At 41.0% G+C, this 23,455-nt stretch overlaps 1 protein-coding gene across 2 annotated transcripts in view; it reads left to right on the top strand.

The window, feature by feature from the left end:
• Positions 1 to 18,446, top strand: part of CFAP69 (cilia and flagella associated protein 69) — a 35,906-nt gene extending 17,460 nt beyond the window's left edge. For both annotated transcript variants that reach the window (XM_077303537.1, XM_077303538.1), the window contains 13 exons: positions 755 to 876; positions 2,378 to 2,594; positions 3,387 to 3,551; positions 5,236 to 5,348; positions 6,109 to 6,227; positions 7,827 to 7,908; positions 9,588 to 9,780; positions 12,192 to 12,329; positions 13,681 to 13,757; positions 15,119 to 15,316; positions 15,846 to 15,932; positions 16,564 to 16,668; positions 17,953 to 18,446. In XM_077303537.1, coding sequence (XP_077159652.1) covers positions 755 to 876; positions 2,378 to 2,594; positions 3,387 to 3,551; positions 5,236 to 5,348; positions 6,109 to 6,227; positions 7,827 to 7,908; positions 9,588 to 9,780; positions 12,192 to 12,329; positions 13,681 to 13,757; positions 15,119 to 15,316; positions 15,846 to 15,932; positions 16,564 to 16,668; positions 17,953 to 18,129 — 1,793 coding nt within the window. In that variant the 3' untranslated portion in view covers positions 18,130 to 18,446. The remainder of the gene's footprint in view (positions 1 to 754; positions 877 to 2,377; positions 2,595 to 3,386; positions 3,552 to 5,235; positions 5,349 to 6,108; positions 6,228 to 7,826; positions 7,909 to 9,587; positions 9,781 to 12,191; positions 12,330 to 13,680; positions 13,758 to 15,118; positions 15,317 to 15,845; positions 15,933 to 16,563; positions 16,669 to 17,952) is intronic.
• Positions 18,447 to 23,455: the final 5,009 nt, after the last annotated feature.

A 23,455-nucleotide genomic window follows, 5' to 3' on the forward strand; every position in this document is an offset into this window, starting at 1 on the left:
GGTTTATAAAATTACTAGTAATCAAGCCCGCTGTAATACAAATACAGCGGGCGCTAGGCAAGGGAGCCCCCGGCAGTCGCGCGCGGCTGGCGGGGGCTCCCTTGGCTGGTGGCCTGACGCGTTGGAGGCGCTTTGTGCCTCCCGATGCGTCAGGCCGCCTGCAAGGGAGCAACTGCGAGCCGCGCTCTGCGTGGCTCGCAGTTGCTCCCTTGTCGGTAGGGCGGGAATCGGCCGGGCCAATGGTCTGTCCGGAGGAAGGGGCCAATTGGCACCCTTCCTCGTCCCGGACAGAGCCCGCCCTAACTCCTCCCACTAAGCCCTGACAGCTTTATTTAGTCCGTGGCGCTGTGGGCTGTGTTAAGATGTAGGGGGTAGAGAGAGTTCACAAAAAGAACTTTTTCTCCCTCTCCCAAAATACTAGCACTTTGGGGTATCTAGTGAATTTGATGGCCAGTAGGTCAAGAACAAAAAGAAATACTGCTTTATACAGAGTGTTATTGAAATATGAAATTTGGTTCCAAAGGAAGTAGTAATGGCCACAGGAATAAACAGCTTTAAAATGGGATTAGATGGAGGATCATCAATGGCTACTAGCCATTATGACTGAGGGAAACATCCACATTCAGAGGCACTAAGCCTCGAAATCCCAGAGCCAGGAGGCTGCAGTCTCTTGTCTAAATGGACTATTAGCCTGATCTGGCAGAACTCTTATGTTCTTAGGTTGTTTGTAATGTGATTTTCATTTCATTTACAGTGAAAAGCCATAATCCTTTGGTAAAAGGCCTCAAACTCACTTACAGCAATGAAGATTTTGAGTTGAAAAAGCTGCTTCTTAACATGCTTACTGTACTAGCAAAAGATTTGTGTACAGTGCAGGTATGAAATAACAAAAAGCAATACTTTAATCTTTAATCATTTTAAATTATAATTTCAATTGATGTGTTTACATAGTTGTCTTAGAAAGGTATTTCTTTGTTTAGGATTGTACAGTTAATGTGCTTGTATAAATGTCATTATCACACAGTGGTATGTAGATTGAAACTAACTGTAGTTTTATCATAATTTAATTATTATTAACAGATATTCTTTAGTCTGGCAAATGCAAGATTGCCTGTCTGTTACAAGCAGGCTAGAAAGTGGTTGTGAGTTCAGCTTCAGAAATCTTGTAGAAGTTTTTATTGTTTCTTGGGTTTCTAAATGGAAGTACTTAAATCATACAATTTACATATACACTTTCCATTAAATTTCCACAGTACAATCCAACACTATCTTTTTGCATATCTTATGGACTCCTAATCTGGCATCCCGGGTTCGATTCTGCACTCCCCACATGCAGCCAGCTGAATGACCTTGGGCTCACCATGGTGCTGATAAAGCTGTTCTGACCGAGCAGTGATATCAGGGCTCTCTCAGCCTCACCCACCTCACAGTGTGTCTGTTGTGGGGAGAGGAAAGGGAAGGCGACTGTAAGCCGCTTTGAGACTCCTTCGGATACAGAAAATCGGCATATAAGAACCAACTCTTCTTCTTTTTGGCATTTTTGTCTGTTGTGCAACCTCTTCTTCCTCCTTGGCAGCATATTTTATCCCTTCAAAGAACCAACACATTATTTAAGTCTCTAAGTAAAAAGTTTGTTTTCACTGGAAAAGGCAAAAGGTACTCCAAACTATCAGTAGAAGTATTCAGCCAATATTTTATCTGTTGGTCATTCTAGTACTGAAGGCAAAAGGCAAGAACCTCTCATATGGCCCAACTGAAAGCACAGAGCAGCAACAATAAATATGTTTAGGTCGAAGACTATCACAGCTAAACGTAATACTTATTTTCTACTGTGATTACTAAATAATTTGTTTAGATACTTACATTCCATTTTTCTCCCCAGAGTGGCTTGCAGTATCATTTTGGTTTCTTCTCTTTTTATTTTCGGAGCAACCCTGTGAGGTAGGTTAGGCTGGCTGGCTGGAAAAGTAGGGGTGGCCAAGGGTCGCCCAGCAAGCATCCATGGTGTTCAAAGCTGCATCTTCCAAATGGTAATCTTCCAAATGGTAATCTCTGGCCGTCATAATATCCTTCATTCATCGTGTCCTGACAACCATTTACTATAACACCACAGTAATTTGCTATGACACCACAGTAGGATGGTCATTTTTATGTCATTAGTTGCTGCATCCCGTGCAGTCAGTTTACTTCCCAATGAGGTTTGGAGGAGTGGAAGTGCTGTTTCTTGTACCCAACATGTCACCCCAAAATGTAAATCCCAAAGGCAAACTATCCAAATTAGCAAGACAATTCTAAGAGCAGATTTGTCTCCCTGCCATAAATTACAGTTGTCCATTGTTCTTTTTACTCACATTCCTTTCAATCTTTCAATCTTCAGCTGCTTCATGAGGGTAGAGTTATGCTGGCGTTGTTTTATTATATAAAACCACACGAAAGGCCAGGCGTTCTTGACTGGTCAGAAGCCCAGCATGAAGAATTACAACTTCATGCAATTGCTACCTTAGCTATAGTGGCTCCTCTCCTGGCAGAAGATTACATGATGTGCCAAGGAAATACTTACCTTCTCATGTTTCTAGAATGGTGTACAAGTAATGGTGAGTATTAAGGCAACTTTTAATTATATACGGAAGGTTTAAATACACAAATTCAACTGCTGAAATATCTTCAACCATTGCATATCGGTAGAGAGAGGGTGAGGTAGGAGTTAATTGCCAGGAAGGGCCAGCTAGTCTCATGCATCTTTACTTTAGCTAGCCCTTCCTAGTAATTAAACCCCCAGTAAGCAACCTGGCTCTATGTAATGGAAGATCATCAGTCTTGAACAAAACCTTGCCTGTTGCAGAGAACCCAAGTTGGGTTGCTGTATCTTGTACTCCTGGACAGAACTGGACCACAAACACAGCTGCTTAAAATTTGTTTTAGTTTTTTTGTTCCCACAAACAACTAGAATTACTTGCCTGGATACTTAGGGAGGAAGCATCAGAGACCAAACAAGCTTTGACTCCTTGATACACATTCAGAAACTGTATTGAATTAACCTGCAGCTATAATATAGTTTAAGTGTTGTAAATGTATTAGTATAACTGTGTCAAACTACAATACTGGAGACAATATTTCCATTAATATGTAATATGCTTAATATTTTAGTGCTTCATGGTTTAAGAAAATGTATTCCACGTTAAATTTGTTAGCCTTTAAGATGCCACAAAATTTGTTGTTGGCTTGGTTGCAACAGATTAACAGCTTTACCTTTGAAATTTGAACCATCAAAGTGGTGCAACATTCTTTCCATTGTTTTAATGCAAAAAGGTTTTGCAGTGCTCCAGTTGTTGGAGATTGAACATGCACTGTGTTGCAGAAGATATTTCCCTTTGGTTTGTTTACAGATCCCTTTGTTGGTCAAGGCAACAGTTTCCATGGTACAGGTGGTCGTGGCAACAAACTTTCACAGATGCGCTACTGCTTGAGAGTAATGAGTACTGTTGTCGCCCGTTGTTTTGAGGTTGTGAGTCTTGATCTTTGTGATCAGGGAGCAATTAATCAACTGTTAGGTAAAGTATAGCTTTGCTTCATTAGCTGGTTATGCTCAAATTGCTGTTCTGTGTGTCACTGTTATTCTGTTCTGAAGGGTTACTCTTGTGCTACCTGCCATTTTTTGTAATAAACTCTATTCACCTTTATAGGCAACATCATACATGTTAGTGCAACATGCCTGGCAACAATGCAAATTCTATTATTTTGTCCAAAACCTCCCCAGATTAATCTGTGTTTGTATTGTTTACACTTTAAAAGCATGATCCATTTGACATAAATCGTAACGGTGTGCGGCCCAATTCTTCAGGTTATTCATCTGAGGAGGTGGTAGCTGAGTGGCCCACAATATTAATCTATGCTGCAAAACAGCTGATCTCCTATAACAATGGTGGGCATCAAAATACATATCCACCTAGGCCTGATTATATTTTGCCCCTTAATTATTTTCTTATTCTTATTAAAGCTTTTTATTTATTTATTTTATTTTATTTTAAATAACCAAAGACAAGGCACAATAACTACAAAAAGCAGGATAAAAATATAGGACAGCTCTGAAGTTTGTCCATGCATCATCTTTATTTTCAGAAATTGTGGGGTGGCAAGGGTCCACATGGGAGTGCTCCTGCCAAATGATTGAACCCACTTAGTCTGGAAAGGATTCAGATAGGTTGGACCCCTTGCTCCCCACTTCCTCCAAGGCACAGTCTGGCATTAGGGCCCCAGATTCCCTGTGCTGCAATTTCCTCTGGCAACAGAGTGTGATCCATGCAAGGCTCACCTGAAATAAAACCTTTTTAGGTCAGGCTCTGCTGTATGCCAACTGTGCAGCCTTCTCTCCAAATGGTTTACAACCCACATACTCTACTAAAGCCACCAAGGGAGCTGACTTTCAAATGCATCCCCTCCACCCTACTTCCCGTGAAGTCTCAGCATATCAGTTCTTGTGGGATCTTGCAGACTACACCACAGTAGGGGCGTCAGGCCGCCGACCCAGGGAGCCCCCGGCAGTCGCGCGAAGCGCGGCTGCCGGGGGTTCCCTGCCTGGTGGGCTGACGCGGCAAGAGGCGCGAAGCGCCTCTCGCCGCGTCAGCCCGCCGCCAACGAAACAAGCTTGCCGCCGACTAGCCCGCCGCCAACCAGCCCGCCGCAGACGACTAAGGTCAGGACCTAGCGCCCGCTGCATTCCCCTGCAGCGGGCTTGATTACTAGTGTTTGTATATAAAGTGGTTTTTTTCCCCGGGGTTTCTGCCTCTTGTCCCATCATGCCAATCTTGCCATTTTTTGCTGCTCCAGACAGACGAATGCTCTTTCTCAATCTCCCCCACAAGGCTGTTGTGTGGATGGCACTCCCCCCGGCCAAGCTGCTTGCCTTGCTGCAACCCCTGTGAAAGGGTCATTTGACCTCAAAGGGGTCCCGACCCCCAGGTTGAGAACCACTCCTCATTCCACCAGTTAGTTCCAATCTAAATAACTCCATATTTGGAAGAACTTAAATTTCCCTTCCACACCAGGTATGCGTTTTGACACTTGAAGAGCAGGGCAGTTTGCAACGTACTGGCGAGGAGGGGGGGCAAACATTGAGTATGCTGAAGCCCATATATGCACCTAGGCTAGTTTTGCAGACTTTGACCAAACTCTATAACACTGGCTTTTTTTTCTAGTGAAGAAAAATTTATATCATCTGCTTGTATATTCTGCTAGGGATCTTAAAGTATACATCAAACAATTACAAAGAAGAAGAAATTGTGTTGGAAATTCAGACTGATACTTTACTTATCTTGTCATCCCTTTGTGAAAACGATCTTCACAGAAAGGTTTGTGTTCTCGCCTTAACATATCTCATGTCAATGTTTTGTTTATCATGTTCCTTCTGTGCGTCATGTGCTCTGCTTTCTTAAAATCTCCTGTTATCTCATAAGTGGTTAATATCTCTTAGTGGATGAGAGTGACAGGAACACAGAAAAGTAGCAGTTTGTGTGATATTACCCAAAAGATATAAAAGCCAAGCCCATGGCAGGGGCACAACTTCTTCTCTTTAGCAAGGAACTTCTACTGAGAATTTGGCATGCCCAGATTCTCTCCTTTGTGAGAGTGTGAAGAAAGGCGGTGGGTGAGCCTGTGCTTTATACTTTTCCAATCTTTTTTGCTTCTGTAAAGACAGCTTGTTTCAAGGGAGCACATTAGACAGCTTGTTTTAAGGGAACACATTGTTTCAAGGGAGCACATCTGGTAGTCAAAACTACCAGAGCTAAGGCTCTTTTTGACGTCATGGGTGTACCATTTAACTTGGCTTTGTGACTCAGTTCAATAAAAACCATAAAGGAAGTGACTGTGGAGATGATAATGATTCCAGTGTACCTTTCTGCATTCAAAATGCAGGAAGAGGAAGAGTGCTTGTACTCAAAAGCTCCCGCCCCGGAATAAATCTTTGTTGGTCTTAAAGGTACCACTGGACTCTGATTTTATTGTGCTACTTCAGACCAACACGGCTTACCCATTTGAATCTATAAATTGTTGTTGTTGTTATTACATTGTTTTTCCATATTAATGTGATTTGACTGACTCCTCAAACAGGAACTCTTTGGATGGGAAGGATTGGATACACTTATTCCATTTATGAAGTTGGATGCAAAGAAATTCTATGGCGGACTGGGTCATAATCGTCTCCTTTTCAGCACTTTGGACTGTTTATGGTAAATACTACTATTAAATTATGGCAAGATATTGAAATGGGCTGCTCCTGTTACTTTCCGTTAAAGAGGATTTTGAACAGAATGGGAGAGAAGTAAATGTACAGTGCCAGTGTGGCAAAGTCATTAGAGTGTCAGATTAAGATCTGGTAAACTCAGGTTTGAATCCCTGCACTGCCATGAAGTCACCACACTCTCAGCCTAGTGTGGCCATTTGTAATGTGATGGCATTCTTCTTTACAGACTTTTAAAAATCCACTCTAAGCATTCAGCCGCAGGTTTGAAAAATGATGACCATATGGAAGCTGGCTTATTTAATTTTTCTGTTTCTCTCAACAAATAAACACTCCTTCCAAACCCTCTTTATTCTGTGAATAAGCTCAGCATGTTCACTTAACCATTGTATGCCTGGTAAATCCCACAATTATGGGTGATTAAACTTACTGACCAAGTTCCACAAGTAATATTGACTGTTGCAGATCAGTTGCAAATATTTAAAACTAGGCTGAGTCTCTCCAGACGTTATAAAAAAATATTAGGCACTAACCAAGCTCAACCAGTGTCGTGTTATCATCATACTGTTAGATAAGATACTAAATAAATTAGAAGTGTATCGTTTAGTATTTCATAAAAGATTGCAAGATAGACTCCCTGGTTGTCCCAAATGACTGACTGACCTAATAAAATCAGAGTCCAGTAGCACCTTTAAGACCAACAAAGATTTATTCAAGGCGTGAGCTTTTGAGTGCAAGCACCCTTCATCAGACCACTCGAAAGCTCATGCCTTGAATAAATCTTTGTTGGTCTTAAAGGTGCTACTGGACTCTGATTTTATTTCCCTAGTTGTCTATTAGCGACCAAGCCTCTGCAAAGCAAACTCTTAAATATATGGGCCAACACAGTACTGTTGGAGCAGAACTGTTAGTCCACCATTCCAGGGCACTGTTTGTGTACTGTTTATTCCCATCCAGGAAGTATGATCCATAATCAAAGACCCCAGAAGACATGTATCTGTTATAACTTCCAAAAGGCAGAGTACTTTATTACTGCAAAGTTTTTACATTGCTTTACTAAAGTCATGTGTAGATATTTGCGATAAAAATATATCCAAACTATAGTTGATATGAATCTTACATAATCAAATATTGGTTCCCTTTTTAAATGAGTCTCCACTGAATGAAATGTATTGGATGGACAACAACACTTTCTGCTGTCATAGAAAAGGGGATTGAGATTCTGAGGCCAGGTGTTCACTAGTTCAAGACCTGACAGCATCATCTGAAGCAAACAGTGTCATCCGAAGCAAAGTTACTTTCTTCTAAGCCCACTGGTCCATGGGCTAAGGCTGTGGTACTTCTTATAATTGCACAGTTAGTGTCAGCCGCGGCACTTTCGGAGCTATGTTTTTATGAACATACACTAAAATACTTAGAGAGGAAGTGTTATATAAAACAACCTTTTGGAAAATAAAATGGTAGAAAATTTCCATAATGCTGACTTCAAAATGCAGCCAGAAAACTATGTACTTTTTCCTCATTTCGCAATATATTTAAATTGTACATTTAAATTATTTTTTAGTAGAAACTAAACTCTTTATTTAAGGTGCTGTGTCATGGGCTGTACCATTTTAGAGGACTATTTTCTTGAAAAGGAAGGTCTCTTCCTCCTCTTGGATTTGCTGGTGGTGAGTATTATCATTTGGAATAAGAGATGTACTAAATGTATGAATAATATTTTCCACTGGCTCTTCTCATGATTCTTGGTTTCAGTTATATATCCTTTGGTGTGATGCTGCCTATTAGGGAATTAAATCATTATATCTAATGTGTAACTATGATACTTGCAAAACTACAGTGTATTTTCAAAGGCTGTTCATGTGCTGAGAAAAAGAGATCCAGTTATCCCAGGTGCAAAATGTAACACTTCACTGTTCCCTTTCCTGGGAGAAGTCCTCCAGACTGGGTAGGTCACACTTCCTCTCACTTCCCAAGACAGAGAGGGGCAGTCCTTCCAGTTTGGGTAGTCTCTATGCTCTAGCACAGCGGTTCTCAACCTTTTCTTTGCTGAGACCCCAACTTTGGCACCAAAGCCCAGCTGGAGGAGCTGCCAGTTTACTGCTGCAGAGGCGCTTCCGCCAGGCCCCCCCCCCCCAGCCATGGCCATGGATGACTTCCCGCAGGAGGTGACCGGAAGGGGGCGAGGGCCCAGCCCGGGGGAGGGGGCTGCTGTCGCCACATCCTCGTTGCTCGCTGTCCTGCTCTGGGCCGGACTTGGGTGCGTGTCTTGCTCCCTTGGCTCACTGCTTCTCTCCTTTCTCCCTTCTTTTAACCACAGGGGGTTCCGTAGCGGCCCTGCTGCAGAGCACACACGGCTTGCCAGATGGAGTCAGGCGGGATGGGGTGACTTTGGACCCACAAGGGGAGGGGGTCGCTTTCCTGCCAGCTCTGAAAGAGCTGAGTGAAGTGTTTCAGCACATTCCTTGGCAGGCCCCAGTGCAACCCTCTAGGCAGGCTGGGCAGCTGCAGAAGGAGCTAGTGGGACTCTGGAAACCCGTGTGTGTGTGTGGTTGCCATGCGCAAGTATGCACACAACAATCGAGGCAGCATGGAGGCAGTCATTGCCATGGCTCTGCCACCTATGCCACCTGCCACCACCACCGCATGCCTCCACATGCTGCCGCTGCCACGGCGGCAGGCAACCTGGGGACCCCAGGGAAGGGGCCAGACGACCCCAAATGGGATACCGCCCCCAAGGTTGAGAACCACTGCTCTTGCAGGTATCTTAGAGCTCTGCTTTGAAAGGCCTATCAGACTTCCCCCACTATGAAAGAAGCACCAAAGAAAACACAAGGCACAGGTGTCTAGAGAGAAGTCCTCCCTGAGGCTTCAGGGCGGGGGGGGGGGGGGGGAGACACTGCAGCTTAGCAGATGGAGAGTGCCCAAGCAGCAGGGAGGTCACCAAGGATCCAGGGTTCAGTCCCTTCTTTGCCACTCTTTGGTAAGCAGCAACACTGTACAGGCCTTCCCTTCCACCAAACAAGACCCTGCCTGTAGGTGTTCTAGCATTATACAGATGGAGGCAAATGAGGGACTGTAAAACAGAATCATATGCAAACCATATGTGAAGTACAAATTGTGGTCCCTGTACAGACGATTTGCAGAAATAGCCTGCATATTTGGACTATGACAACACTAGTTAACACTAGACAACACTAGGAATAGAGTTTCTGAGTCACGTATTTATTAGAGAGTAGTCCATGTGTGCAATCTATGTGTAGGCAAATGACCCATGAATACTGAAGGTAGAATTTCTTAACAAATTGAAACATTTTACAATTCTCTCCTATTTTAACCTGTTGCAAAGTTGAACCAAAGGAATGTTTGCAACCAGATTCTTGGAATACTCGTTGAATTTTGTGACAACCCTAAAGCTGCTTCTCATATCAACGTCTGGAGAGGGAAAAAAGAGCTAACAGCAGCAAATCTGTTAATAAATTTGTGGAGACAAGAAGAGGAGGAGTTAGGTGTGAAACATGACAAAGTTGGGAGAATAGTTGGTGAGTATTAGACTAGTAAACATTCTACATCATCACAATTGTAAATAAGAGAACAAGAAATTAATTTTTCATTACCATGTGTGGGTGTTTTTTCAATGTTAAGTAAACAGCAGCAATTCTTAATTCCAGGCTTCTGTGATTAGAAATGGCTTTATCATTAAATGTTTGAGGACATGCAAGTATATCGTTTGATAGGGGTGGGAAGATTGGGAATAAAATAATAGTCATATGATGGATGATAAATTTGCAGGCCAGTGAGCACTGGAATGCTTTATAAATGTTTTTATTTTTGGACATTTGTACTCCGCCATGATTTGCTGGATTATGGTTTTGTAAGTTGTGTGGGTTTTGTAGCTGGCTTGGAGCCATGTTTTAAGAAATCTAATCAGTTTCCTATGTCATGTTTGCCTTTCTATTCTCTTACACAGCGAGCTACTCAAGCAGGAATAGAGCTTTGCTACTGAGCTGACACTCCAAGCTTCTGTCCCCCTTCCCTGAGAGAGAGGCAGGAGAGACAGAAGTTTAAGGCTTTCCCTAATAGAAAAGATTAAGAGAACGCTCACAGATGTCATGGTGTGAAGCAACAGATTAATTCTCCCAATAGAGGGACTGATTCAGGATCGGATCTCTTAAATGTTGTCTTGAACTACAGATTTAAAAAGGAGCAGTTGGTGGACCAGTGTAAATAAATTGTTTTCTTTTTAAAATACAAATGAAGGCCACAAGCAAGGGGAGGCAGCCCCTATTTCCCTCGCCTTATCACATGAGTACTTGGATGTTTGGAGCATTTTCCCCACACGCACACTCACACACCATGCCATTTGGCAAAGGAACATTTTAATTCTCTCCTTCCTGCCTGAAAGCTTAAGTGGAGGATTCTTTGGTTGAAAGATACATACTGAGAATTTCAGGCAGATTGAGTGAGAGAAAAAAAAGAAGCAGAAACATGAAATGAATTTCCCATTGAAACCCAATTGGATTGAACTTTATACAATTCCTACCCCACATACATGTCAAAATATTAAAGAATATGAACAAAATCTGTTACCTACAAAACAAGCCAAATAACTATTCAAATGATGCGTGTGTCCTAAGAAGGGATAGATTTGGGGTGTTAAACATACGGCCCATGGGCCACCACTTGCCCATCCACAGGGCTCTTATCCAGCCACAAGCAACTGGTTGGTTGCCAGATTACCTGGGCTGTGCATTATGTCCCTGCTTATTGTTCCAGTGCTAATGTGTAACAGGCAATGGAAGTGGAAGGGTAGACATTAGGGAGATGCTGTAAAGGTTTTCATGTTTTAAGCATGTTTGTATTTTGAGTAAAAAATAATGTGAATTGAGTTTGCTTGTATCCTTTGTAAAGTTTATAGCCAGTACCCGGCATTATATTTTATGACACGCATGGCCCAGCCTGACAAAGTGACATTTCTATCAAATCCAGCCCTCCTAACAAATGAGTCTGAAACCCCTGGAACAGACTGTGTTCTGTTAATAGCATTGCCACTAGATGGCATCAGTGTCTCTATTCGTTCTCCGTATTCCTTTATTAGGTCCCCTTTGCTTGTTAAATCTGTTTCACTCATTTCTGCTGTAGGCATGTCATATTTCAAAGCTGAGTTCATTTTCCCTAAATGTTACCACTTGCCAAGAGTAGCTAAAGTAAGTATTGTTCCCTAACCAGTGTTCTGTTTTTAATGCTTCTACCAAATTGTAGAGGTTATTCCCGTGTTTATGTGTATTAATTTATTCAGTTCATTAAGTAATGATCTTGCCTTCAGGATGGCGCTCAAATTAAAACATAAATAACTTTTCCATATTATGCAAAGATATAAAAACCACTCTTAAATTTGCTGAATACATGAGATTAAAACAGCATGCTGAAATATATGCAGAGTTTAGACACAGTAGTAGTCTAGTTGCTTAGTATAAAAATAACTAGGGTTTTGTCAACTATTTTAAGATAACCTCTCTCTAATGGAAACTGCAATAGTTCAAAGCTTAATACCTTTTTGTCTGTTAATACTGCTTATGCCAATAAAGGTTTCTGAATTCTAGTAGCTTACAAAAAGCAGCAATTGCAAATTATTGTGGCTGTTACTATTAAGAAAAGTCAGGGAGGAGTTATTGTCAATTTCTGTGTGTTCTAATCCTCATCACCCAAGCTGTGTATCTCAAAAAGCGCTTGTAGTTTTTTTTAAAAGGTATTCAGGCAAGCCAGATATTATAATATTAATAATCCTCCTCAATGCATGCTTGTGCATATCACAGTTATTAATGGTTTTGTCTCATGCTTCCACATAGTTCCATATTTAGTGCTTGACTGACATAAGCGCCTAAAAAAAGTAAAGGTATTAGCATTCCTGAATCTAATCCCTGTTTCCCTTTTTCCCTTTTTTATATGGTAGATTTAAAGAAGCCGTTAGTGGGCCGTTTCCAAGCGTGTCAAGCAGTGACTCCGATGCCTGCCAGTTGCCCCACTGTTGCTGTCATGGATGTTGCTGAAAACATGAGAGCAAAGATTTATTGTATAATCTGCAAGCTAGGTAAATTCCATGAATGTCTTTTGTGCCATTTGTAATGTCCTTTCCATATGGCTCTAGCTTTCCACATAGTGTATTTGGAAAAAAATTGTTTTTTCTTCTTTTTATTCATTTCCCTTTTTTCATTTGGTGGTTTAGGTTAGCATTATCTAGTAACAAAAAAACAAAAATTAGTTTTGCATTGCATATTTCTGCATGACGTCAGGCTTAGCAATCTGTTAGTGAACATCTTAGCCCTGGCTGTGTTGTGAACACATGTGTTTGGAATTTTCAGGACCCTGGGGTAAAACCACAGATGCTACTGAAGCATCTGGAGGGTTGGGTTATGTTAATCTTTGTACTATAAACAAAGTTCAGGAACTCAACGCAGACTGAGGAGATTCGACAGAAAAAAAGCAAATGTTTATCATCATGGCTTCTGTGCAGTTCCACATATGGACTGCATGATTGCAGGCCAGCTACAAAGAAGAGCTTTCTTGCTTTAGAGCAGGGGTAGTCAACCTGTGGTCCTCCAGATGTTCACGGACTACAATTCCCAGGAGCCCCTGCCAGCTCCTGGGAATTGTAATCTGTGAACATCTGGAGGACCACAGGCTGACTACCCCTGCTTTAGAGAACATTCCAGATTTTAGGAATGTCCCCCTCCCTGTTTAGAGATTTTCCTTTCCCATCCGAAGGTTCACATGATGGAGGCAGGGAGAGCACTCTTCCCTCAGTTCTCTTCTGGCTACCATGAGGAGAGGAAAAGGCTCCTTGAGCTTCATTTTTCACCGTGTTCCTTCAAGGTTTTAAGGGCTTTTTCACTAAGAACTCCACCAGCAACCGTGGTGCCAACAACATTGAAAAAGGAAGCAGAAGAACAGTTGGCTGCTAGATTGGCCTTGGAGCTACCACAAGAAAAAAGACCCTTACCTTGGCCCTGTCACCTAACAAAGTGGCTGATCCAACAGTAGGGGGCATATCACAATGGGGGCAACAATAATGGTAATGTCTTGTCAACCTAGACTAGGATTGTCACTGGTTGATTTTTAAGGGTACATCTGCACCTTTAAGGGGAGGTTTGGCAAGTACATCCTCTGCCATGAAGAAGCAGAATATTCATTTCTCTTTGCCAGACACCTATTAAAGGTATCAAACCTAGAAGCTGCTTAGCCCTCTTGGTGAGATAACTTTTGAGATTGGCTAGTGTTTGTAGGTTCGTAGGTCTGGAGGATCATTGTCCATGGGGTCGCAATGGGTTGGACACGACTTCGCACCTAACAACAAAGTGTTGATATGTGTGTGAAAGTTTTCTTATAGCGCTGAAAATCTTAATAAAGGAATACATTTTTCTGATGGCATTGCCTTCATTTAGGCTTTGAGAATTTGCCTGGCCTTTCTGCAAAGGATTTTGTTACATTGGCTATCATACGTAGATATCTTGACTTTAAGGTAAGTGGAGTTTAATCCAGTTTTTTTTTTTAATTTCTAAGTACATTTTTGGAACAAAGAAGTGTTCAGCTATTGCCCAGTATCCATATTACAGCAAAACTAATCTCTAAAAACTGCCAAGAGTTTTTTTTTCCCTTTTGGGAGTATGTGGTAGATGCTTACATTTTCTGTAAAGTTCATGAAAAGAGACAGAAATTTAGTCAGTGAAATAGCTGGCAGCTTTCATTTGATCTCCATCTTTTTGGATTAGGAAGGTGTTATTATCAACATAAATAAAGTAAGCTGGAATGTTGGAAAATATTTCTGAAAATCAGGTCTCTAATTAATTGTGATATATTCTAGTATCCATTCTTTCCTTGTTTGACTTGGAAGACCAGGACAATTAATCTGTTTTTCAAGTTGACCTACAGTAGCTTGTCTAATCAAAGGAATTGTTTATTTTATTCACTTTAGGCATCACACAAACCCATGGTTTCTCTAGTTTGCAAAAGTAGGGTTCAGATCAAAGACAATCACTAAAATCCTGGTTTGCTGATTTCCTTGTCTAAGTAGCCTTGGAGAACATGGTCAAAGAAAAAAACAGGATTAAGTTGGATTATCTCTGGTTCTACGTCATGTGACACCATAGTTATCTGTGGATAATAAACCAATCTCAAATCCTAGTTTGACAGACTCTAGCTTACCATAGTGGTGTATCCTGCATTTAGGTGACCATATTAACCATAGTTAGTTTAGTTAAACCTGGTTTTGTACAGTGTCTAAACTGAGACTTTGTGTCATACATCCACAGGTCAGGTTTTCTATAGGGAACACACATTTCTGCATCTGCCTAACTAATAGCCCTATAGTAAAAGGTAAAGGTATCCCCTGTGCAAGCACCGAGTCATGTCTGACCCTTGGGGTGACACCCTCCAGCGTTTTCATGGCAGACTCAATACTGGGTGGTTTGCCAGTGCCTTCCCCAGTCATGACCGTTTACCCCCCAGTAGCAAACTGGGTACTCATTTTACCGACCTCGGAAGGATGGAAGGCTGAGTCCACTGAGCCGGCTGCTGGGATCGAACTCCCAGCCTCATGGGCAAAGCTTTCAGACGGCTGCCCTATAGCCCTATAGCTCTTGCAATTTCCATATTGTTGTTTTTTAATGAGTTAAATTTCCATACTGTTGTTTCCATATTGTTTCCATATTTCCATATTTAATGAGTATCATCTATACTGTGAAATATCAACACTCATATATCTACATCCTTAGTACAGTAACCTGTAGAGATTTTGGGGGGGAGTGAATGTTGTAAACACGAACGAATGAACAAATGAAGTGGCTGTTTTTTCATAAAGTAATTTATCCATTGTACATAAAGGTTGGTGAAATCTGGAGTGAAGTGTGTGCAGAGCTTAAAGAAGAAAAGTTCAGGCCAGTCACTCCTGACCAACAAGCAATGCAGGTTATTACCCAGACATTTGAAAATGTTGGAAAGATGGTTGTCTCCCTACAGACCGAAATGCTGGAAAGCCAGCACTATCAGGAGCGTCAGGAGGAACAAAAAAATTATGCCAAGGTAAGCAAAGCAACAAATGTGCACTTGTTATTTGTAGACATAAATTCCTTGTCTGGCAGTGTTTAAGAAGAAGAATTGTAATTTGTTTTTGTTTTTAAACCTTAAAGGCTGTGTATCTGTATATCACCTGCTTCCACTTTTGGACAGGGACCCATCTGCAGGCATGCAGAGAGGTGAGCCAGTACTGGTGACACTGGCTCACCTCTTGCACCAGGTCTATAGTTGAGGCCAGGGTGATTACATCTCCCCACCTCAGCAGAATAGATCAGCACTCCCCAATGGGGTTTATTATAATGGGGTTGCATTGTAAGTTATTATGTTTGTTAACCACCATGAGCCACCAGGTACGGAAGTGGCAGGTTATAAACACAATGATAAATAAATAATAAAGAGCCGCCACTCTGAACTCAGCTTTGCTATAAAATATAAAATGAGAATTAACTTACAAGCTGGAAATCAGTCAATGATAGAACACTTTTGGAAAATAAAGAAGTGTTTTTATTTCACCTTATTTTATTCCACACTCTAGATCCAATCCCTGCATAAACAGAAGGAAATGGTAGATAAATCCTGGGAAAATTTCTTAACCCGGACATCAAATTATGAGGCTTTAAAGGTAAGAAAGTTTCTCAGAAGATTGTATTGGGCATATTAGAGTCAGATTTGTAATCAAGTGCCATTCTTTCATACAAAAGCCCTCCCAGCTTTGGTACAGCTGAACATCAGCATAGTTGCTGCAGAATCTACACTTTTTAAACATTTAAAACACAATGTTGCTAGCTTCTAAATCCCATATTGCTTGAGTGTAGGCACATATCCTTTACACATGTTGTAATGTGTATCTTCAAGGTAAAAACATTAAAAATTTAGAATTGCTGAGAATTGGATAGTTTGCAGTCCGAGAAGCCCCACTTTGCAGGGTTTTCTTTAAAAAAAACAAAAACAAGGATTCCTTTGATTTTGTACTATGGCAAATACTCCTTGGCTAATATGATGTGTTTTCATCATTGACTTACAATAAATAATTGCATGTAATAGGTTTATTTATTTACTTAATACTGCTCTATCTCTTTTCTCTTTGGTGTGAGTCCATAACACCAGAAAATGTACTTAAAGTACTTAGGAAAATGTAAGTTTAAAACACTTGTATATGTATGGCTGGCCACATCAAGGCGATAAACTATAGCTGTGAAAGAGACATTTTACTGTATCTTATCCCTCAACAATATTTTTTAAAATGTTTATAGAAAGCAAAAAAGATTCAGGAAAAATCCATAGAAGAATCTAGAGTAAAGACGAGACAGCCTAATATGACATTCCATCCAACTGATATTAAAAACCTAAACACAACTGTAAGTATTGTCTCCAGCAGTTCCTCAAAATGATAATAGTTTAGAAAGTATATCTTTAGGGCTGAAAATTATAGAGATAGGCAGCTTGTACATCGTCCCACAGCAGGTGTTCCTCAGCTTCAGCAAACATTGTCCATGGCTTAGTAGTAAAGCATCCCCTGGCAGTGACTCATGGGAATTGTTGTCCATGGACATCTGGAGGGCCGCAGTTTGGCTACCCCGGGTTTAACCTAAAAGGACTGCTTGCAGCAGGTGGGGGGGGGAATTCTGTCCTGGGAACCTGGAAAGCAGCTGTCCGTAAAGAAGAGGTGTTGCTGAATGAGTTGAATAATACTATTGAGTGAGTGTAAGGCAGCTTCTTATCTGCTAAAACCAATAAAGTAGTGATGGAAGCGATATGGAAGAAAACCTAGGCATCGGATTTGTTAGATATACCTCTTTTCTCTGACTGGTGAGAAATTCCAAGGGTAGCAGGGGTCCCATTTTGGAGGAGGCAGCAAAGATAGAAATTCAGATGTATTCATACAGGACAGTAGATCTGCCACTCCATACTGGATCCCCAGAAAGAGATCCTGCACATCTTCCAAGCGATTTCAGCCAATTCCCAATTGCATTGAAAGTACATTATCCAAAGTGTGCGGAATGCTCCTGCCCTTTCACATAGATGCTCTCTCTTTGGCTGGGGGGGGGGGCATTGCCTCCCCCCCTGATAGAGTTTTGTGTGACTAAAATAGATTATCATTCTTTTGTCATAACATCCAACTCTCTTTCTACTTTCATCATTTACCTGTTCTACTTTAAAGTTCTTATAATAAAGGGAAGTACCATAACGTTTCAGCCCATCATTCTCATTCATTTTTTTTAATCCAAGGAGTCTGTTTCAAAAGACTTCAGCTAAAGTTAGTATTTTGAACAACAGAGAGCCAGTTTCATATATTAGTTAAACGTATCAGATTGTGATGGCAGAGACCAAGGTTCAAATCTCTTCAAAACCGTGAAACTCACTGGATAACATAGGCTAGTCAAGGCTTTCTTGGGGATTTATTGTGAGGATGAAACAGAGATTGAACTAGCCACGTGCACTGCCTTGAGGTCCATGTCAGAAAGGCAGGATGTAAATGTCATAGATAGTGCAAAGGCATAGGTGAGAAAACAGTTAATTTATGTACTTTATCCATTTCTGCAGAAAATCCCTTGCCAAAGAATATTCGGAAAACAAGTCCTATGGCTGAGGTCTTGTACATTCATCAGAATACTGAGAAATGTTTTGTTTTGTTTATTCAGATTGCTGCTGGTCGCTTAGTAACAGTGGAAAGCACACCGCCTGAATTGACTGGAGGGCCACTAGCTGACACAGAGCTCGCCCTCAAAAAGCTCCCCATTCGAGGAGGAGCCTTACAAAGGATCAAAGGAGTGAAAGTGATGGAGCCATTCAAGAAAGATTCAGTGTCCGTAAAGTAAATATCATCCCGTACTGCTCCAAAGAGCATCCTTTATTTTTTTAGTTTATATATATGTATATACAAACATATATATATATATATATATATATATATATATATATATATATATCTAAGCATATATATAAATCTATATATTTTAAGCATCTAAACATTATTTGTAAGATGTACTCTATTGAAACCAGTAAACTGTAACGTCATTTTGAGATAGATAAAAAACCTATTTGCATTTAGAAATAATGTGGACATCATGATGCTAATGAATAAATTCAGTGCACTTCAAAACTTGATTATGTCTAAATCATTGTAGAGTTGAGTCAATTTTCAATCGGTTGCCTAAGGACCATAACAGAAATTCATATAATTAGGAGTATTGCCATGACATTTACATTGACAGACATCTAATGCACAAAAAGAAGTAAACAACTTCTCGGGATATAAAGGGAAAGTGGTAGTGGTAATGACTGTTCTAATCCAGTATTAGGTACAAAATGAGGTGGATAAGAGAAACGCTGACATGTGCCAAAGACTAAGCCTTAAATAAACATGTACCAGTCTTTATTACTGTTACATGCGTCTTCAGTCCCTTGCTAACATACACGTTGGGAAGAAGAGTAATAGGGACAGCAGTCCTAACCTTGTTCATTCAGTATCTTGAATTAGTACAATCAGAGAGAATGAAGAGAAGCTAGGGCCAAAGCATATTTTAAACTAGCACTGACCTTTTTAAAGTGCCTTTTCAGTGCAGAGACACCGAGTGTGTGGTGTTTTTGAAGGGAAAGTTTTCGAGGCTGGGTCTGCACATTTCCCTACTCTTCATGTGGGAATAGGTAATAACCGCTCTGTGAAGTGACCGGTGGAAGTTAAAGACATCATAGAGAGATGACAGGATGTTCCCTTCCTCATTTATAGCAGGGAGTGTAAGGCCTTCCTGGAAAAATTGGTACCAATGCCTGGAAATACTAGTCAGCAGCACAGCATACTTCATTTACTGATTTCAGTTTTCCCCCTGCCCATTCCGCAGGGCCTGGCGGACAGCTCCCGTGCATATCACAACAGTCAGTTTTTGTAATATCAACACACTGCCCTGACCCAGGGTCTGAATGTAGTGTGCTCAAGTAGCTGAAGAATCTAGATAAGACAGACTTAGTGCTGGATGAAGGGACTACTGCTTTAGACATGATTGACTTCATGTGGCCAACAGTGTGCTGCTTTTGCTGAAAGACTCTGTGAAGAGCTTGGAAGTCTTGCTGGCTACTGATCTCCTTTTGGAGAAACAGGTGTCCATGGCAGTGAAAAATGTATTTTTCCAGCTACATCTCATTAGGAAGCTAATGTCCTGTTTGCAGACTCTAACCAGACTCCACGAATCCATGCCTCCATAACTTTGAGGCTACATGACAGTAACGCGCTATCCATGTGACTGATGCTTATGTGGGGCGAGCCAATGGGACAATGCCACATACATTTTCACTGGCTCCTGATTAGGTTCCAGATTATACTCAAGGGACTGTCACTCAGCTTTAAAGCCCTTCATGACCTGAGTCCCACATAATAGAAAGACCAATCTCCCCCTATGTATTTCCATTTTTCAGTTCCACTGTTCCTACTATATTTCTAATTCCTCAGTTGCCTCAGGCATGTTCAGGCACTGTCCAGGCTTGGGCTTTTTCAGTGGCTGCCCATACACCTGGAACAGCTTCCCAGAAGAAGCTGGGGGGCTCCTACCCACCTGGCTTTGTAGCAAGGGTGTAAAACAGACCTGTTTCAGAGAGGTTTGGGGGAAGCCTGAGGAATACCCTGCTGTTTGAGGTATAATTTGTTTTTACTGTTGTTCTGAATATGTTGATTTATTAAATTATTTATTTTTACATGGCTGGTACCTGACTTGGGTCCTGGGGTGAAAGGAAGGTATATACATATTTTAAATTAAAAATAAGTAAAAGAAAGCTCAACTGCTAATACAATGTTAAAACATGTTGACTCAGTGTCTCACTGGTATCACACTACTTGTCAAAATATTACTAGGTATGCCGTCTCTTTCTTTGAATGTAACTTCTTGTCCTGACCACCATATTCCTTCTTCCCCATTTCAGTTAGTTGTTAAGGTAGGTTAATCAGTACAAGGGGGGCAAAGGATGATCGTAATGATTACATAAAAGCACTCTTCTCCAGTTGAAACCAATGGGATGTAAAAGAACTCTGATTACTAAAACTAACTTTGTTTGCAGAAGATGAACAGGTTTTATGAACAAAAGGGATTTCAGTGCAAAAAAGATTTTAGCTGTATTGTTCTCACATCTGTCCCTTTCTAAGAGAGGTTGCAACACACTTCTTGGGTTTTTCTCTGGGGCACATGCCAAGACAGGGATGTTCCTATGGAGTAGTCAAGACATTTAACAGAATAGTAGTGATTCCCAAACGTTTTGGCTGAGCTATTCTAGAGTTTTCTGACGGGGCTCCTGTCCCATTCAACAGCTACCTGCGGCAGAATTTCAGCCTACAAAACATTTCATATCACTGTAGTGTCCTGTGGGGTAGCTGTGATGCAGAGCCAGCCGAGGCGCATCTACTCAGGAGCGAGTTCCACCATGTTCAATGGACTTACTTTCAGGTAAGTTCAGTACTGCAGCCCTACTACTGCAACAAAAGAATCCCATGCATCACATTTCTGGAGAAGTTTTTGTGGCCTCAACGGAATGAAAATTTATGCTACAAGAAATTTGTTAATGATTAGACATCACAAAGATATCTTTGGGTTTCCCTGATGTAGCCATGCCAGGAAAAGCTTCACAGCCATTTTCTTTATTCTGAAATGAGATTTTGCCAACAAACCAAAAATGTCCACTCTTTGATGCTGGGGCTTCCAACTGAATTCCAAGAAACCACGTCCTCAGTCATTTATTTAATGTGCTAGAGGTGCTATTTATTGAGATGCTGGATTCAGAATGGGGAAAAATTAACATTAAAGTCTCACCTTTGCCTATAATGGTACTATAGTTACCTTTGCACATAATGGCGTGTGCATCTTTAAAATGTAAGAAGATGCCATTATGTCCCATTCAAACCATGAAAATGTGTTTATGCATTATTCAGTGTTCTTGAAATCTTCACTAATGCAGTATATGTAATTTGTTCACTGCAGACCACTGAGAAGCCACCTGCATGTAATGAGGGCATACTTGGGCACACTGACCAATGACAGCTTCTAACTTCATGAAACATCCCAGCTGCGTACATCCAACCATTACAACAGACTGATCATTGTTATTGCTGTTTTCTTCAGGGCCTACTCCTGACTGCCTGACAGGCGAACAGTCCCTTGTGTTCAAGCGGGGCTAAATCTGCACTGGGCTTTGTATCCTCTCTGACACAGAATTTAAAAGCCCACTCTGCACCTGATTCGATTTCCATTTTGATATTGTGTGCTTTAAATTTTCCCTCTGCAACATCTATGATTGAACTATGGTGACACTACCATTTCTCCATGTCATCCAGGAGTGGATATAACTTGCTACATCTGAGAAAAGCGCATTTTCTCAAATGTCAGCATTTTTCCGGATTAATTTCCATCCCCTTCTCCATGCTTCCAATGCTGACATAGCACAGTAGCCTGTCACTGACTGATCAGGGCATTAGTTCATAGACTGCAGGAAAACTAGTTCCTGGTCACCATTCCCTTGCAAGTTTTATTTCTGCCATCTTTTAATTAACTGCTCCAAAAGCCCAAACTTAAAAGTTAAGAGACTTGCCTTTTGGATTCTCTTTCCCACCCTCATCCCCCCCCCCCACTGCTCGCTCAGGAATAGAAAAATAAACAAGCAGCCTCATGCTCCACTTGCCCCTCCCAACTTGCTCTGGCTATAGAGTCAGGAGACAAAAGGCAGGAAATAAACCCCTCTCCAGCCTTGTGCTCCTTCAGTGCCAGCTGGAGCTTCACATGACCACTCCCCCCCCCCACTTCCCCAATCAAGCAGGAAGGAGAGAGGAGCCAAACAATTAAGTGCAAAAGGTAGCATCTGTTTCAAGTCAGGAAAAAGGAAGACAGAAGATCCAGGTTCAGATCAATCAGAATTCAGCAAGATAGACAGCGGGGGGGGGGGGAGTGAGTGCAGATTCAGCCCAGTTCAACTTGATTGTTTCAGCTCATAAATATCTTTCATGCATTACAATATTATTGCCATCTAGTGGTTCGAAAAAGCATGTGAAACTTTTATGGGCAAGGATTGCTAATTACGTTGCAATGCGGAATCCCATCTCTTTCTGACACTTTTCTCTCTGAACAGAGCAAGACAATGCCAAAGACTGTAAATTGTACCACAACACGCATACCGTGCTTATGTGTAAGAAAGCAAACAAATGAATATGCACCCAACTGTGTAGGAAAATATTTTAATAATTTGTGACACCAAGCAGTGATCAAATCCAGAGTTCAGAGGCCACCCAGAAAATGAGCCCAAGTACAATTTTTTCCCCTTTGGATCTACATAGCGGTTTTTTTCCTACTTGTATGTCTTAAAATTAAACCATGTATAGGCTTTTGTATAAAAGATGTTTGTTGCTGCTGCACATTGATATGCTAATGTATAAAAATATATATTGGGCTTCATTTGCATTTAGAGCTTTGAAAAATGAAACTGTTTCCAAAAGAGTGATTTACAAAAATATAATGCTAATTTGAAACATCCAAAAACACACAGGTGATTACTCAGAATATGGAAAGCATTTACTTGGGCACCTCGGTATGGTAGAGAAACAAGGCATTTTGGCCGTGATTGTCAAGTTTAGAACCCCTAAAAAGAAAGAAAAAATAACATGAAATAGTTCTTGAAAACTTCTATGCTTCCTTGAAAAGCAGGCTGGCTTCCTTCAGGCTAGCATCACCTTGCTGAGATGTCTTCTGTACACTTGTCTCTTTGTCCTACAGTTGAGGTTTTTGAAGCCTGGAAAATTGGGAAACAAAATTGGTTACACCTGGGCTGTATTGCCCTCATCTTTTGTTTCCTGTCCTGATTGCTAGAGTTCACCTGTGAAATATAAATTTCTATCCCTATGAAAACTATCAGCTGCCTTTCATTTTGGAAATATGCTGGGCAATCCAATGAACTGGCAAACTAGATGGAGATCTGGCAGTCTAGTTTAACAAGCAAGTATTGAGGATTAAGTAAATGGTAAACATGCATTGGAAGAAATAGAGGAAAATACATCAAGCATTATTCCCCTGCTTAAAAGAAAACAAGAGGAAAATCAGTACCAGTGACTTGCATTTTGTTAACTGCCTAATATGATGATGTGTGGAAAAATTACCTTCTGAAGTTTTCCGTGAA

This window comes from Paroedura picta, chromosome 11 (genome assembly GCF_049243985.1).
Source record: "Paroedura picta isolate Pp20150507F chromosome 11, Ppicta_v3.0, whole genome shotgun sequence".
NCBI classification, from domain to species: domain Eukaryota; kingdom Metazoa; phylum Chordata; class Lepidosauria; order Squamata; family Gekkonidae; genus Paroedura; species Paroedura picta.